The sequence below is a fragment of the Electrona antarctica genome (assembly GCF_951216825.1).
Source record: "Electrona antarctica genome assembly, chromosome: 10".
NCBI classification, from domain to species: domain Eukaryota; kingdom Metazoa; phylum Chordata; class Actinopteri; order Myctophiformes; family Myctophidae; genus Electrona; species Electrona antarctica.
The window spans coordinates 9717455-9736300 of NC_136791.1; the positions used below are offsets into that span (position 1 = coordinate 9717455).

The following is an 18846-nucleotide window of genomic DNA, read 5'->3' on the forward strand; positions in this document are numbered from 1 at the left end:
TTAGGCCAATCTTAGGCCTATGTGCTAAAGGTCAGGTCAAGGTCCCTCTTGCGGGTGCCCGCTGGCCTAGGCCTAGCGGTCCAGGCACAGGCTCATAGTACCACATACTGTAGGTACATGTCCAGTCTCTCTCTCTTTGTTTCCTGTCTCTCTCCTATCAATAAAGGCAGAAAAGCCCCCAAAAATATCTTTAAATTAAAACCTTCTCATCCAAGCAGGCAGCAGATATGGTCACTGGTTGACATTGGAATGAAACATACCGTAACATACCGTATTCCCCTCACCATTGACCATTTTTTGATGAATTGAACATGGTGGACCCTCTTGTAAACAAGTGTAATGCTTAATTGGGTCGTCCACTCACAGTTAACAGTCTTTGTATTGAGTTTGTGCTTGAAATGTACTGTAATTCTGCAAACTGTTAATAAATATTTCAATCAATCAATCAATGACATGCAGCTGTTTGATGTACCCTTCAGCCAATGAGCCATGAGAGGGGCGTGGCATGTTCCCTTCTCCCGCGCGTAACCAGTGTTGCCACGTCGGCTTATTATAAGCAACCTTGGGCTTGTAATTGTAAATGTTGGTAGTTGCGGGGTTTTTTGTAGTTTAAAGCATGGTTTAAAGTTGCTTATTTGGGCTTGTTGTGATTCTCACAACCTCACACATTTCTCACACGCGTTGCATTGTGAGCTTGTAGATCTGCTATTTTCAAATAGCCTAGTCAGGCTTCTTTTGGGATTGTTTTTATGTTTCCTCCGAAGTGGAAAGCCTGGTGAGGCGAGGTTAGTTTTTATGGACCTGGTTGCTTATTTCTCTCACACAATCTGGCAACACTGCGCATAACTCCAGTGCGTACCCAGCGTAGTGAGCGTACCCATGCCGGCTGTGTTTGTTGTTGTGTTTACGTTTGGGAAAGCCTAGTAAAGGGTGCTTGTAAACACATTTTAAGTGAGTTGTATTACATGATGGGTTGCGAAGTACATCGCCAGCCCATCTGATTTCGCCATCATATTCTCTCTTCATTGTAGGTTATATTTATTTACCTCGTTGCAGCGCTGTGATCATGGCAGGAGTTATCCGGAGGCTGGATGAAACCGTTGTCAATCGGATTGCTGCTGGAGAGGTCATCCAGCGTCCTGCTAACGCCATCAAAGAGATGCTAGAGAACTGGTAAACCCTCAAACTATACGCCACTTTTTCCATAAGCTAAAGTTGACCATGCAACCATAAATGCTAATTCTCAAGTGTTATAATATTTCTAATTTTTGTATTTTATTACTAGGAAATACCCACTGTTTTTTTTTTATATATCACCATTTGCCACATATGTGACAGACTTGCTTGTATGCAACATCACATTTGTGTTTTTCGGTGTCACAGTTTAGATGCCAAGTCAACCAACATTCAGGTGACAGTAAAAGAGGGAGGACTGAAGCTCATACAGATACAAGACAATGGCACTGGCATCAGGGTAAGACCGTGTCAGACGGTGTTATCAATCAGGTTTTATCTCTGATAATGCCTACTGTTGATTCACACAACCATTAACCTGTGTCTTTTTGTTGTCTTTTGTCAAATCAGAAAGAAGACATGGAAATAGTGTGTGAACGGTTCACCACCAGCAAACTTCAGACTTTCCAGGACCTTACAGCCATTTCAACATACGGTTTCAGAGGGGAGGTAAAATCAGTATTATATAGTCTTCTTGGCATTGTGTCAGGCTATAAAATGAGTGTAAAGTAAGTACATTTACTTAAGTAATGTACTGAAGTGAACTTTACTGGAGTGTTTCCATTTTTTATTCCTACTCCACTGGCACTACATCTCAGGCAAATATTGTACTTGTTTAGTTACTTTGCAGATGTAGATTATTCATACAAATACATACGAGTGTTGAATGGATAAGCTACCATAAAGTAATTCAAATCAGCCTCACCTTTACCAGCTGCAACATCACAAATACAATCCTCAGTACTCGTGATATATAATAATGACAGTTTGTTTACTGGATATACTTTATGCATTCATTGTTAATGCACCTCATATTTATTTGTGTCTTTGTACTTGTTTGTAGGCACTGGCCAGTATAAGTCATGTTGCTCATGTGACAATAACCACTAAAACAGCAGATGCCAAGTGTGCATACAGGTACATTAGACCCACATGTTTCATCACTCCTCTTGCTCTCTTGCACAAAGCAAGCTGCTGTTCTTTCTGCTCCTCATCAGTCTCCTTATTGTTCCCGTCGTTACTCAGAGCCAACTACAGCGATGGGAAACTCAAAAGCCCCCCTAAGCCCTGTGCTGGGAATCAGGGGACACAGATCCTAGTAAGTTCATTGGTAACACATGATGTTGTTTCAGAGAAGGATGCACTGCATATACTGTAACTGTACCTACCTACCTTTTAGAAGCATACAATATAAGGTTATCAATCCTGCAGGCGGAGGACCTGTTCTACAACGTGCCCACCAGGAGGAAAGCCCTGAAGAGCCCCAGTGAGGAGTATGGCAGGATTGTAGAGGTGGTCAGCAGGTCTGTCTGCCTGGCGTTTCTCCGAATGCCTCATGGTCATGGAGTTTGCCCGTTGGTTAATTGACTGGCTCATTCTTGTCATTTGTGTTGTCTCTGTTAATTCACAATGTTTTACAGGTATGCCATACACAACTCTGGGAAGAGCTTTTCCGTCAAAAAGGTGAGATAATCCCTTAAATCCAATAAAAATAGCCAATCTACACGAGTACACGCTCTATGAACTTGTAGCATATCCACTCCTATCAAAGCTACACACGCCCCAACATAACAATGTCAAGTTAAGACAAATTTGATTATGTCCAAATATCACGAACCGTGTCCCAATGGTCTGAAAACACAAATTTATTTTGTATTTAACCAAAGTTAAATACAAAGGAGCCCAAATTATGTTTGTATGTTTGATCTCAACTACTGTGGACTATTCTTGATCAGCATTACTAGAAAATACAGGGAGAATAGGCTCACACAGGTATGACTTAACTTTAGACTTATCTGAGCTTCAACTTTGTCTTGTCTTGTCTTTTTTTCTTCAGCAAGGAGAGACTGTGGCAGATGTCAGGACCTTACCCAACGCATCCATACTGGATAATATTCGTGGGGTATTTGGCAACGCAGTCAGCAGGTACAAATCATGCTCTGCTCTGATTGCCCGTACTGTTCAGTATGAGTGCTTTCAGGTGGAATGAATAACAGTGACGTTGGTGGTATGTGTTCTGTTCCCACTTCCCAGGGAGCTGATCGAAGTGGGCTGCGAGGATCAGAAACTGGCCTACAAGCTGAAAGGCTATATCTCCAATGCAAACTACTCGGTCAAGAAATGCATTCTCATCCTCTTCATCAACCGTATGTAGAACAGTCGGTCACATTGTCCGAATGTTGTGGCTAACATTGTGTTATACACATATTGAAAATATGTCGACTACAAGCTCTTAACACATCGTAGCGAGCTTGTACCGGTAGATCTGCTATTTCCGCTAATTTTGAAAATGTTATTATTTTTTTTTAAGTTTGAAAATGTTTGCCTATTATGATGTTACTGTACCTCCAATAGAAGCACATGGTTTTCAGTGGTCTCCCTCCAATAGAAGCACATGGTTTTCAGTGGTCTCCCTCCAATAGAAGCACATGGTTTTCAGTGGTCTCCCTCCAATAGAAGCACATGGTTTTCAGTGGTCTCCCTCCAATAGAAGCACCTGGTTTTCAGTGGTCTCCCTCCAATAGAAGCACATGGTTTTCAGTGGTCTCCCTCCCGCAGATCGTCTGGTGGAGTCGGTGGCCTTGAAGAAAGCCATTGAGACGGTTTATGCTGCATACCTGCCCAAGAACACCCACCCCTTTCTTTATCTAAGGTAAATAAATCTAGGTATTTTGTATTCCTCGATAGAAGCCATTGTTGTTAAATGCCCTTTGGGTTTACCCACCTTTTTTGTGCTACCATAGCCTCGAGATTGCCCCGCATAACATCGACGTGAACGTCCATCCCACAAAACACGAGGTGCACTTTTTGCATGAAGACTGCATCGTTGAGAGTGTTCAGAAACACGTCGAGAGCAAACTGCTGGGCTCCAACTTCTCCCGCACGTATTTCACACAGGTATGGCATGACTAGTGATCCAGGTACAAAAACCTGGGCTCCAGATGGTCCCCAGCTAAATGGAGAGTTGGTAACCAAATGGACCCTTATTAGATCTTTAACTCTTGAGCGTAAAATGAAGCCATCAATTTACGCTCAAGAGTTAAATTAAGCAATATTACACGAGAGGGTGTGGGTTAACGTGATTATTGCCACGACAGGGATGCGGTGAGGAACGAGACGAAGTCGAGTTCCGCAAGCATCACTGAAGTGGCAATAATCACGTTAACCCACACCCTCGAGTGTAATATTGCAATTATACAACAGTTACCCTTAAAACTAAGAAAATCGCTGAAAGAATATATATTTTTAATGACAGATGTAGTCACTACGACCACAAATGTCCCAAGAAACTAGCTAGCCTAGCCACCGAGTTTGCTAGCGCTCTGGGAGAACAGAGCAGCTGAATTCTTTGTTTTGATTAGCTGGTGAATGGTGCTGGTTTAACCCACGGCTAGAAGGCTGTTTCAACCAATCAGATTGCTTCCTCGAAACGACCTGTGGTATAATTCTTGTTAAACATCTGCATTACTTAACTTACACGAAGTCTACACAAATTAGAGGATGTAAAATAATTGTTTGGCCATTATCTCTCCTATGGTACCACATCAATACAGCATGGAATTGTGGACAACATCTTATCCAACGATAACATTCTTTGGTTTTGGGTCTGAGGGGCTAAATCTCATCAAATGGTGGTTTGTGGCTGAAATGCTGAATAAATAAGGGACCTTGATGTGAAAAAGGTTGAAAACCACTGCGTTAGACTAATGGAAATCTTCCGACAATGTCTATCTTCATTAAATGTGAAAGGCGTATGATACCACAGCTGAGATCCTGCTCTATTGTGTGTGCAGACTTTGCTGCCAGGGCTGTCAGTCTCTGCCAGCAGTGAGGTGAAGCCCTCTTCTAGCACAACGTCTGAATCTGGCGAGCGAGTCTACGCTCATCAGATGGTGAGGACCGACTGTCGAGCTCAGAAGCTGGATGCCTTCCTCCAGCCAAAGGAGAAGGCAGCAGTGCCTGTCTCCAAATCGACGGGCACAAGCAGCGTGGAGGCTGGGACCAGCGCTCAGCTCTCTACCATCGATGTGGATGAGATGGACGATGCAGAGATGCTGGAGGCTGTGACAGGGCAGGAGGTGGGGGGTCCACAAGATGGCGGCATCGCCAACCCAGATCTTCCCAGGTATTGCCAGATTCCAAAGTTGTGCGTGCTCTTCTGTGTTATTGTCAGAACAGTGGATTTAAGATTATGGTGCAACTCTGTTGAATATTATTTATAATGTAGATGTTGTATGGTGATGTAACACAATAAGACGGCACAGGCAAAGTATCTTGAGGCGGTAGTGGCTCAGGGGTAGAGTGGCCAGGAGAGCAGCTGGATGGGAACCATGAGGTTCCCAGTTCGATCCAGGGCTCCCCCAGAGTTGGTGTCGAAGTGTCCTTGAGCAAGACGCTGAACCCCTAATTGCTCCCCATGTGCAGGTGGTGCCTTGCATGGTTTCCCCTGGCATCGGTGTATGAATGTGTGGGTGACTGTGCGTGGGTGAATGTAATGCACAATCTATGTAAAGCGCCTTGGATAAAGGCGCTATGCACCATTTTATATTGTGTGGTTTATATTCGAACACAGGAAGCGTCCCAGGACAGGACCAGAGGAAAAGGAAGACCTCACCGCTGCAGCGACACCCAGGAGGAGAATGATCAAGCTGATGAGTATCAAGGATCTAAGGGCTGAGATCACTGAGAAAACACATAAAGGTACACTTGCTGAAATCAGGGTTCCTACACATTCAAAATTCCATACTTTTTCCAGACTCTAATTTTGGGCCTGTGGGTTGCTCCCTTACACTATGCTGTGGCTTTCATCCGGCGCTCTTCCCTGGGCAGGGGACTCGGGGAAGCCCCTGGGCAGGGGACTCAGGGGAAGCCCCTGGGCAGGGGACTCGGGGGAAGCCCCTGGGCAGGGGACTCGGGGGAAGCCCCTGGGCAAGGGACTCGGGGGAAGCCCCTGGGCAGGGGACTCGGGGGAAGCCCCTGGGCAGGGGACTCGGGGGAAGCCCCTGGGCAGGGGACTCGGGAAGCCCCTGGGCAGGGGACTTGGGGAAGCCCCTGGTCCCTACCGCATGATTGGCCCCCCTCCCACTACTAGTAGGAAGTAATAGGGCGTCGCAGTCCTGCCCCCTTTCATGACAACGCCAGGCCCAGGAAATGAATCCCAATGCATTTGTCCTATAGACATTTCAAAAAGTATTTATTTAAAGACCTTTTAAGCGTTATACGAAGCCAACTCGAGTTGTGACAAATCATGACAACAAACACCAATATTTTGGACCAAACAAATAATTACAAAGAAAAACAGCAAGTGTTGTAACCTGCCTTAACCTGCCCCTTTCTGGCAGCCAGCTTGGTAGCATGCATCGTTTGTCATTAGACTCCCAATCCACACCTACCAGGTTCGAATCCCGCTGCCATCACAATTTTTCCAACTTTTTTTTGGCAGATAAAGTATAGTTTTAGAACGCGACGGAGGGGTGCCGTCTCAAGCGAATTTGAGCCACGAGACACCATGAGCACGCTAAAGCACGCAAGTTGTCATGTCGACGTTGTGGAATTTGCTTGAGCCGACTCCCACATCCCCATTTACACAAAGCCGACAATGCTCGCGAATGTGACCCATAACTAGAGGCGAAGCCGTTCCTCGTGCGTCACAGAAGGGGACGTTCGGTAGGTCAGAGGCAGCTTGGCATTAAGTCCGTTGCTGTATGTATACAGGTGTCCCTGACTGGTTGGTGATTCCAGCTTGTGGAATCAACAAGCTCCCCCGCCCAGTCCCCTGCCTGGGAAAACGGAACAGCAGTTATAGTCTGGAAACATGAATATTTTTCCATACTTTTCCAGACCTGGAAAAGTATAAAATGAAATTCCATACTTGCGTAGGAACCCTGTGAAATGTACGCAGTTCTGACCCGGTGATTTTACATAATATAAAGACAGAAAAAAATGAAATTAAATGCGTTTTCCATTCCTTCAGGTCTTCAAGAGATGCTCCAGAATCACTCGTTTGTGGGTTGTGTCGATCCCCAGTGGACGCTCATCCAACATCATACCAAACTGTACCTACTCAGCACCACCAAACTCAGGTCAGTACAAAAAGCCTGCTTCACTGTCTGCTTCCTCTCAGGCTGCAGAAACATCTCACTCATTCTATTTCTGGATTTTGTTTTGTTATCTATTCCAGCCAGGAGCTTTTCTACCAAATACTGATCTTTGACTTTGGCAATTTTGGTGTATTGAGACTATCTGTGAGTATCCAATTTAGATTTTATTTTGTTTGATTAGCTTATTTAAATTGCCAGTATATGAGGGATCCTAACCTTCCTGATGGATGGTTCTGTGTATTAGGAGCCCGCTCCACTGTATGATTTGGCCATGCTGGCGCTGGACTCTGAGGAGAGTGGCTGGACGGAGGATGACGGACCGAAGGAGGGCCTGGCTCAGTACATAGTAGACTTCCTGAAGAGAAAATCAGAGTTGCTGGGGGACTACTTCTCTGTGGAGATAGACCAGGTCAGTTGAAATGGCAGGGCGTTAAGTCTGTTGGTTAGACAATTTACCAATATTTGATGGGGCAGGGAAAAGAAGTCTGAATTCTCAATTGTAGGCTACTCTTGTTGTTGGTAATCTTGTAAGACTAAGCTTTGTGCTTTTATAGGAAGGAAACCTAACGGGGCTGCCGTTACTGTGTGCTTTATAGGAAGGAAACCTAACGGGGCTGCTTTGTGCTTTATAGGAAGGAAACCTAACGGGGCTGCTTTGTGCTTTATAGGAAGGAAACCTAACGGGGCTGCTCTGTGCTTTTATAGGAAGGAAACCTAACAGGGCTGCTTGTGCTTTTATAGGAAGGAAACCTAACGGGGCTGCTCTGTGCTTTATAGGAAGGAAACCTAACGGGGCTGCTCTGTGCTTTATAGGAAGGAAACCTAACGGGGATGCTCTGTGCTTTATAGGAAGGAAACCTAACAGGGCTGCTTGTGCTTTATAGGAAGGAAACCTAACGGGGCTGCTCTGTGCTTTATAGGAAGGAAACCTAACGGGGCTGCTCTGTGCTTTATAGGAAGGAAACCTAACGGGGCTGCTCTGTGCTTTATAGGAAGGAAACCTAACAGGGCTGCCGTTACTGTGCTTTATAGGAAGGAAACCTAACGGGGCTGCCGTTACTGTGCTTTATAGGAAGGAAACCTAACGGGGCTGCTTTGTGCTTTATAGGAAGGAAACCTAACAGGGCTGCTTTGTGCTTTATAGGAAGGAAACCTAACGGGGCTGCTCTGTGCTTTATAGGAAGGAAACCTAACAGGGCTGCCGTTACTGCTTGACAAGTACACCCCTGTTATGGAGGGACTCCCAATGTTCATCCTGCGTCTAGCCACCGAGGTAGGATTCATTGCAGTCGATCTACAGTAGAAACAAAGTCATCTGAATTACGTTGACGGTTACTTCTGTTTGCTGTTGAGCAGGTGAACTGGGACGATGAGAAGGAGTGCTTTAGAGACTTTAGTAAGGAGTGCAGCCAGTTCTACTCCATCAGGAAGCAGTACATCCTGGAGACTGAGCCTGGAGATGAGCAGACGGTATGGAGAAAGACACGCATTTAACATTGGATAGTCACTGTTGGGTAGAAACATTTTCATGTCAAACTTTTCAGAAAATGGTAAAAAAAAATAATACTGAAATGTAAAATTACTACAATGGTTCCATTGGATCCATTTAATTGTTTAAATATTAATTTATAAAACCCACAGACTTAACAAGTTGCGTGCGGGAGAAGGATTTCTACGTGGTTCAAATCTCAAACGTCACGTGCGGGAAAGGGATTTCTACGTTTACCACATGTTTTTATTGATTACTTTCAATCGTCTTTCTACACACCCGGGCACTTTATCAACTAGCATTGGATGATAGCACAACACTCCGATCACGTGATAAAAACAAAATTGAAAAAAATGCCTCTCCCCCTCCCTTCCTGAAAACGGCACGAGAGGCAGCCCCCGGCCCGTATTGTCACGTAAAGGCTGCTCGGAGTCTCCCATGCATCTCGGGGCAAAAGAATGGCTTCATAACCAAGCTAATCGTGTCGCTGCAACAAGTCTTCTTTCTCTTTGTTTCAGGGTGGGCAGGGCTCACTCCTCTCATGTGACTTTCAACGGAGGGGTTGTGTGTGTAATCTGATCCGAGTGACTTCAGTGTCTCTCCGTCAGATTTCTCTCCTTTTTTCTTCTTATTCAAACAAAAAACGCACGGATTGTATCGCCTGTGCGAGCGGTTATTTCTTTATCATGATGATCAACGCCGGTCAGATAGAACATGGCAAATGTGTTGTGTTGTTTGGCAGTAATACTAACCGCCTCAAAACCACCTCGGAGGGAACTCACAGCGCGAGCACGGCTTTCCGAGTTGGAACGACACACAGCGTCTGACATAAAACCGCTTCTAATTAGGCTTTCTGTTCTAGAAGAGTACGCTACTACAAAAGCAGGTGTTACATAAAGTTGCATATCTCCAGAATGGAAGATGGTAAAATCACAATTTTCTTTTAAAATTAGAGTGGACAAGTTACGCTTTCTTTTGAGGTATGCTGTGTGATTCTCGCTATAAGAGAACATTTACTGTGGGCCTCAGACAAGGTCCTTCGTTCAATGCATCACCTTTAGCACAGGCGGAATAGCTCTGCTCAAAATGGCCAGCATTCAAATTGTTAAAATGACTTTCAATCTAGCATGCTTCTTTTGAGCCTGCTGGCAATTCGCTACTTTTGCATGATGTCATACAACAAAATAAAACATGAAATATAAAAAAGCAATTTAAGAAACAAAAGATTCTGCCCAACAGCGACTATATGTAATGCATGAATAACGCATGTGAGCAGACAAACTTTGTATTAGTCACAATACACATTTATCAGAACTGAATAACTGATATGTAATTTGTTCCCGTTTCAGGACAGCGAGATTAATTCATGGCGTTGGAAGGTGGAGCATATTATCTTTAAGGCTCTACGTAGCCTCTTCAGCCCTCCAAAGCACTTCAGTGAAGACGGCAGTGTGCTCCAGATTGCCAACATACCTGATCTCTATAAAGTGTTTGAGAGGTGTTGAAAAAGTTGACCGAATGTCAAGGTGCTGCCAAGTGTAAATAAAATAAATATTGTGAAATATTTCTCCAAATGTTTGACAATTATTTGGTGTAAAAATGGACAATGGAAATCACCTGTTCTGTCCTTAATAGAATACGATACAACTTTATTGTCAGCTTTCACCGAAATTTGCTTTGCGTCCATCACCGTTAAAGATACAGACAGGACATACACAATACATTACACAAGGTACATTACAGGAACAAGAACAATAGAACATATCCTCTTGGTTTACCGATTTTGGTTTAAAAGCAGAACAGACTGATGTACAAAAGAGTTCTTTAGCCTGTTCTTATATTTTGGGACTCTAAACCGCCTCATGGAGGGCAACATTTGATATTCATCATTTAAAACATGTAAGGGGTCAGAGGAGATGCTCTTCGCCAGTCTAAGCATGTTATTGATCTGGGCTTCTTTAAAGGAATGTAACACAACCTCGACTGGCCTACCAACAATTTTAGCGCAGATCTTAATTTGGCTATACAGTTTGTTCTTATATACCATTGATAGGCTGTTGAACCAGGCTGTGCTACAGTACAACATCACAGTTTGAACAACAGACGAATAAATTGTAACTGCGGACATGAATGTATTTGGATAGATAAGACTTAACCTTTAGATTTGACAACTAAACTGAAGTTTCTCAAAAAATGTGCAAATTCAATTCTGTGGGCCCTCTGATTAATCCTTAAAAATCTAACAACCATGGAATCCTCATTCAAAAAAAACGGGATGCACAAGCAGATTAGACACCAACATGCGGAAACGGACCAACATGCGGTCAACTGCTGCTCCCGTGCTTACGGTTATGGTTTGAGGTAGGTTGTCGGTCTAATGACAGTCTGACCAATAGTATGTATAAACTAAACCCTGTACCCAAAAAACTAAAATAACATCTACAAGCTCACACTGCGATGCTTTGAGCTTGTCCACAATAGTCCACAATAAAATAAGTGATTAGTCTTTGACGGCTTGTCATGCATTTGGTCAAAACATCTTACTACTTTCATTGAGCACAGATCTATAAATTGGTATATAATATTTAATCCTCATGAGCACCAGTGTAATCTAAACCTACCTTATTTCATGAAATGACAAGGCAACAATTCACATTGTATGTATTTTAAATATTATTTACAAAAAACTTTCAATGAAAGTATTTCAATGAAACCATAGCAGACACAATTGGTATTATATATTCCCAAATAATGGCTGCACCTTTTTAAATACAATATTCTGTACCAGTTAAAAACGTAGATTTGCAGAATGGTGAAAACCCTCAGTCTCAGCCATGAACGGTTTGGAAGCATCATTATTCATTCATGCAACTTATCAAAAAACAAAACAAAAGAATAGAATTTTGTGAATAACATAGTACAAAGCTTTGAAAAAATTAAGTAGTGATAACAAATCTCCCAGTAACTCTGTACTTTGAGTAAGTCGAGCTATTTCTCCAAAAGATGCTGGCTTAAAAACAGATCAGTTTTTTGCCTGTGCTACATTAGGTTTAGTTTGTAAAGTGTTTTTGGTTTGCTACACAACTTAAAGTGTTACAGCTGAAAATGGAAATGTGCTCCAGACATATGTGAGTCTGGCCTCTACTGGGACAGAAGGGCATTTCGGTTGGCCTTCATCTTCTCAAGGCGTTTTACTAGGTGGTTGTTGGTCATCTCCATCTCCTCGATCTTATCCAGGGATGTACGCAGCTGCAAGTGGAAAGAAATCGAGGAATTCACTGATAAAAATGACATACTATAGCATCTCTTCTGAAAGCATGAACTATAGTATGTCGTTTTTTGATGATTTTCATCATTTTTTAAAAATCCTTCACAATCATGAAAAACGACATACTATAGTATGTTTTCCGAAACCATGAACTCTAGTATGTTGTTTTTCATGATTTTGGAGGATTTAAAAAAATGATAATCATGAAAAAACGAAATACTATATAGTTCATGGTTTCGGAAGACATACTATAGTAGCCTATGTCGTTTTTCATGATTTTGAAGGATTTTTAAAAAAAATGATAAAAATCATGAAAAAACTACATAGGCTACTATAGTTCATGGTTTCGGAAGACATACTATAGTAGCCTATGTCGTTTTTCATGATTTTGAAGGATTTTTAAAAAATGATAAAAATCATGAAAAAACTACATAGGCTACTATAGTTCATGGTTTCGGAAGACATACTATAGTAGCCTATGTCGTTTTTCATGATTTTGTAGGATTTTAAAAAAAAATTATGAAAATCATGAAAGATTCATGGTTTTGGAAGACATGCTATAGTAGGCTATGTTGTTTTTCATGATTTTGGAGGATTTTTCAAAATGATGAAAATCATCAAAAAACGACATACTATGCTCTTTGAGAACCTCCTCAGCTTTCCATCTCTGCAGTGTTCTTCTCCAAAACATGATCCAGAGGGAAAGTCGACAGAGCTCAGCTGGGTTTGAACTCTCGACCTCTGGCTCACGTACATAGACATTACCTTAATACTGCATGGGAGCCACTGAGCTCTCTAAGATTCCTCATAGTTTGGCTTCTGTTTTAGGTTGTTCTTCTGGTTGTCACTTCAAATGGGGCCTTGGAATCATCTACAGAGCATCTTAACAGTGTTTGCAGTTCCATCACGTGTCTTTAGTGCTGTTATCATGGATGTTAGTCAGATAAAAGAGAGGAGAAACCATGAAAGAACACAGAGAGTGTGATAGCTCCCAGTGTTAAGTGTCTGTTCACAGACATAGTGGGTTCAAATCCTGCTCTATACTCTGAAACTTTACTTTGAAGAAAGAAGAAGATAAAAGCTCACGGAAATCTCACCCAGTCTGGCAAAGGTAGTGATGGTGGAGCGGATAGATCACTGATACCTGGATGTTTGCACTGCAGCACTCGCAGGTTCAAGTCTCATGCCACCACCACTTACTGGATCCTCTGAGAGACTTAAAAAGGAAAACAACTAAAGAGAAAGATAGAGAAGTAGATTGGAGTTTCTAGGTGAAAGTGTTTCTTTGACGTGCCAAAGTCTGCCATTGACCCCCATTATAAATTTCTCAAAATTGAAAGCACTATATTTCTAAAACTATGAAACATTTCAGAGATTCCTTTTCAGGCAAACATGTCCACCGTAAGATGAACCTAAATAGGTTGGAATGGGGTTTCTAGGTGTAAGTATGTAGGACTAATAGCATGCCATATTCTGTGCTATTGCCATTGAGAATGCATTGGGCGTTTAAATTAAATAACTCAGAAACTACAAAACATTTCAAAGAAAAAAGTTCCAGCATGTGTCTCCACAGTAAGCTGAATTATAAAAAGTGTGAATGGAATTTCTAGGTGAAAGTGACTTTTTGACGTGCCAAAATCTGTCATTGAGCCCCATTATAAAAGTCTCAAATTTGAAAGCCCTATATTTCTAAAACTATGAAACATTTCAAAGATTCCTTTTCAGGTAAACATGTCCACCGTAAGATGAACCTAAATAGGTTGGAATGGGGTTTCTAGGTGTAAGTATGTAGGACTAATAGCATGCCATATTTTGTGCTATTGCCATTGAGAATGCATTGGGCGTTTAAATTAAATAACTCAGAAACTACAAAACATTTCAAAGAAAAAAAGTTCCAGCATGTGTCTCCACAGTAAGCTGAATTATAAAAAGTGTGAATGGAATTTCTAGGTGAAAGTGACTTTTTGACGTGCCAAAATCTGCCATTGAGCCCCATTATAAAAGTCTCAAATTTGAAAGCACTATATTTCTAAAACTATGAAACTTTTCAAAGATTCCTTTTCAGGCAAACATGTCCACCGTAAGATGAACCTAAATAGGTTGGAATGGGGTTTCTAGGTGTAAGTATGTAGGACTAATAGCATGCCATATTTTGTGCTATTGCCATTGAGAATGCATTGGGCGTTTAAATTAAATAACTCAGAAACTACAAAACATTTCAAAGAAAAAAAGTTCCAGCATGTGTCTCCACAGTAAGCTGAATTATAAAAAGTGTGAATGGAATTTCTAGGTGAAAGTGACTTTTTGACGTGCCAAAATCTGCCATTGAGCCCCATTATAAAATTCTCAAATTTGAAAGCACTATATTTCTAAAACTATGAAACATTTCAAAGATTCCTTTTCAGGCAAACATGTCCACCGTAAGATGAACCTAAATAGGTTGGAATGAGGTTTCTAGGTGTAAGTATGTAGGATTAATAGCATGACATATTTTGTGCTATTGCCATTGAGAATGCATTGGGCGTTTAAATTAAATAACTCAGAAACTACAAAACATTTCAAAGAAAAAAAGTTCCAGCATGTGTCTCCACAGTAAGCTGAATTATAAAAAGTGTGAATGGAATTTCTAGGTGAAAGTGACTTTTTGACGTGCCAAAATCTGCCATTGAGCCCCATTATAAAAGTCTAAAATTTGAAAGCACTATATTTCTAAAACTATGAAACATTTCAAAGATTCCTTTTCAGGCAAACATGTCCACCGTAAGATGAACCTAAATAGGTTGGAATGGGGTTTCTAGGTGTAAGTATGTAGGACTAATAGCATGCCATAATTTGTGCTATTGCCATTGAGAATGCATTGGGCGTTTAAATTAAATAACTCAGAAACTACAAAACATTTCAAAGTAAAAAGTTCCAGCATGTGTGCCCACAGTAAGCTGAATTATAAAAAGTGTGAATGGAGTTTCTAGGTGAAAGTGACTTTTTGACGTGCCAAAATCTGCCATTGAGCCCCATTATAAAATTCTCAAATTTGAAAACACTATATTTCTAAAACTATGAAACATTTCAAAGATTCCTTTTCAGGCAAACATGTCCACCGTAAGATGAACCTAAATAGGTTGGAATGGGGTTTCTAGGTGTAAGTATGTAGGACTAATAGCATGCCATATTTTCTGCTATTGCCATTGAGAATGCATTTGGCGTTTAAATTAAATAACTCAGAAACTACAAAACATTTCAAAGAAAAAAGTTCCAGCATGTGTGCCAACAGTAAGCTGAATTATAAAAAGTGTGAATGGAGTTTCTAGGTGAAAGTGACTTTTTGACGTGCCAAAATCTGCCATTGAGCCCCATTATAAAAGTCTCAAATTTGAAAGCACTATATTTCTAAAACTATGAAACATTTCAAAGATTCCTTTTCAGGCAAACATGTCCACCGTAAGATGAACCTAAATAGGTTGGAATGGGGTTTCTAGGTGTAAGTATGTAGGACTAATAGCATGCCATATTTTGTGCTATTGCCATTGAGAATGCATTGGGCGTTTAAATTAAATAACTCAGAAACTACAAAACATTTCAAAGTAAAAAGTTCCAGCATGTGTGCCCACAGTAAGCTGAATTATAAAAAGTGTGAATGGAGTTTCTAGGTGAAAGTGACTTTTTGACGTGCCAAAATCTGCCATTGAGCCCCATTATAAAATTCTCAAATTTGAAAGCACTATATTTCTAAAACTATGAAACTTTTCAAAGATTCCTTTTCAGGCAAACATGTCCACCGTAAGATGAACCTAAATAGGTTGGAATGGGGTTTCTAGGTGTAAGTATGTAGGACTAATAGCATGCCATATTTTGTGCTATTTCCATTGAGAATGCATTGGGCATTTAAATTAAATAACTCAGAAACTACAAAACATTTCAAAGTAAAAAGTTCCAGCATGTGTGCCCACAGTAAGCTGAATTATAAAAAGTGTGAATGGAGTTTCTAGGTGAAAGTGACTTTTTGACGTGCCAAAATCTGCCATTGAGCCCCATTATAAAATTCTCAAATTTGAAAGCACTATATTTCTAAAACTATGAAACATTTCAAAGATTCCTTTTCAGGCAAACATGTCCACCGTAAGATGAACCTAAATAGGTTGGAATGGGGTTTCTAGGTGTAAGTATGTAGGACTAATAGCATGACATATTTTGTGCTATTGCCATTGAGAATGCATTGGGCGTTTAAATTAAATAACTCAGAAACTACAAAACATTTCAAAGTAAAAAGTTCCAGCATGTGTGCCCACAGTAAGCTGAATTATAAAAAGTGTGAATGGAGTTTCTAGGTGAAAGTGACTTTTTGACGTGCCAAAATCTGCCATTGAGCCCCATTATAAAATTCTCAAATTTGAAAGCACTATATTTCTAAAACTATGAAACTTTTCAAAGATTCCTTTTCAGGCAAACATGTCCACCGTAAGATGAACCTAAATAGGTTGGAATGGGGTTTCTAGGTGTAAGTATGTAGGACTAATAGCATGCCATATTTTGTGCTATTTCCATTGAGAATGCATTGGGCATTTAAATTAAATAACTCAGAAACTACAAAACATTTCAAAGTAAAAAGTTCCAGCATGTGTGCCCACAGTAAGCTGAATTATAAAAAGTGTGAATGGAGTTTCTAGGTGAAAGTGACTTTTTGACGTGCCAAAATCTGCCATTGAGCCCCATTATAAAATTCTCAAATTTGAAAGCACTATATTTCTAAAACTATGAAACATTTCAAAGATTCCTTTTCAGGCAAACATGTCCACCGTAAGATGAACCTAAATAGGTTGGAATGGGGTTTCTAGGTGTAAGTATGTAGGACTAATAGCATGACATATTTTGTGCTATTGCCATTGAGAATGCATTGGGCGTTTAAATTAAATAACTCAGAAACTACAAAACATTTCAAAGTAAAAAGTTCCAGCATGTGTGCCCACAGTAAGCTGAATTATAAAAAGTGTGAATGGAGTTTCTAGGTGAAAGTGACTTTTTGACGTGCCAAAATCTGCCATTGAGCCCCATTATAAAATTCTCAAATTTGAAAGCACTATATTTCTAAAACTATGAAACTTTTCAAAGATTCCTTTTCAGGCAAACATGTCCACCGTAAGATGAACCTAAATAGGTTGGAATGGGGTTTCTAGGTGTAAGTATGTAGGACTAATAGCATGCCATATTTTGTGCTATTGCCATTGAGAATGCATTGGGCATTTAAATTAAATAACTCAGAAACTACAAAACATTTCAAAGTAAAAAGTTCCAGCATGTGTGCCCACAGTAAGCTGAATTATAAAAAGTGTGAATGGAGTTTCTAGGTGAAAGTGACTTTTTGACGTGCCAAAATCTGCCATTGAGCCCCATTATAAAATTCTCAAATTTGAAAGCACTATATTTCTAAAACTATGAAACATTTCAAAGATTCCTTTTCAGGCAAACATGTCCACCGTAAGATGAACCTAAATAGGTTGGAATGGGGTTTCTAGGTGTAAGTATGTAGGACTAATAGCATGACATATTTTGTGCTATTGCCATTGAGAATGCATTGGGCGTTTAAATTAAATAACTCAGAAACTACAAAACATTTCAAAGTAAAAAGTTCCAGCATGTGTGCCCACAGTAAGCTGAATTATAAAAAGTGTGAATGGAGTTTCTAGGTGAAAGTGACTTTTTGACGTGCCAAAATCTGCCATTGAGCCCCATTATAAAAGTCTCAAATTTGAAAGCACTATATTTCTAAAACTATGAAACATTTCAAAGATTCCTTTTCAGGCAAACATGTCCACCGTAAGATGAACCTAAATAGGTTGGAATGAGGTTTCTAGGTGTAAGTATGTAGGATTAATAGCATGACATATTTTGTGCTATTGCCATTGAGAATGCATTGGGCGTTTAAATTAAATAACTCAGAAACTACAAAACATTTCAAAGAAAAAAAGTTCCAGCATGTGTCTCCACAGTAAGCTGAATTATAAAAAGTGTGAATGGAATTTCTAGGTGAAAGTGACTTTTTGACGTGCCAAAATCTGCCATTGAGCCCCATTATAAAAGTCTAAAATTTGAAAGCACTATATTTCTAAAACTATGAAACATTTCAAAGATTCCTTTTCAGGCAAACATGTCCACCGTAAGATGAACCTAAATAGGTTGGAATGGGGTTTCTAGGTGTAAGTATGTAGGACTAATAGCATGCCATAATTTGTGCTATTGCCATTGAGAATGCATTTGGCGTTTAAATTAAATAACTCAGAAACTACAAAACATTTCAAAGAAAAAAGTTCCAGCATGTGTGCCAACAGTAAGCTGAATTTTAAAAAGTGTGAATGGAGTTTCTAGGTGAAAGTGACTTTTTGACGTGCCAAAATCTGCCATTGAGCCCCATTATAAAAGTCTCAAATTTGAAAGCACTATATTTCTAAAACTATGAAACATTTCAAAGATTCCTTTTCAGGCAAACATGTCCACCGTAAGATGAACCTAAATAGGTTGGAATGGGGTTTCTAGGTGTAAGTATGTAGGACTAATAGCATGACATATTTTGTGCTATTGCCATTGAGAATGCATTGGGCGTTTAAATTAAATAACTCAGAAACTACAAAACATTTCAAAGTAAAAAGTTCCAGCATGTGTGCCCACAGTAAGCTGAATTATAAAAAGTGTGAATGGAGTTTCTAGGTGAAAGTGACTTTTTGACGTGCCAAAATCTGCCATTGAGCCCCATTATAAAATTC

The 18846-nt window shown here is 40.4% G+C and overlaps 1 protein-coding gene across 4 annotated transcripts; it reads left to right on the plus strand.

The window, feature by feature from the left end:
• The first annotated feature begins 828 nt into the window (after positions 1–828).
• Positions 829–10385, plus strand: LOC306930964 (DNA mismatch repair protein Mlh1-like). 4 transcript variants are annotated; one of them, XM_079512100.1, is made up of 20 exons: positions 829–951; positions 1057–1173; positions 1384–1474; positions 1585–1683; positions 2078–2151; positions 2260–2332; positions 2446–2537; positions 2655–2697; positions 3071–3159; positions 3268–3380; positions 3793–3886; positions 3978–4131; positions 5028–5359; positions 5807–5934; positions 7208–7316; positions 7415–7478; positions 7579–7743; positions 8515–8607; positions 8691–8804; positions 10173–10385. In XM_079512100.1, the coding sequence occupies exons 2-20, from the start codon at positions 1067–1069 to the stop codon at positions 10326–10328; spliced, it is 2190 nt and encodes a 729-aa protein (XP_079368226.1). In that variant the 5' UTR covers positions 829–951; positions 1057–1066; the 3' UTR covers positions 10329–10385. The 4 variants fall into 4 exon arrangements, with proteins under 4 accessions (XP_079368226.1, XP_079368227.1, XP_079368225.1 ...); XM_079512101.1 differs by having other exon boundaries at positions 852–972; XM_079512099.1 differs by having other exon boundaries at positions 870–1173.
• The last annotated feature ends 8461 nt before the right edge of the window (positions 10386–18846 follow it).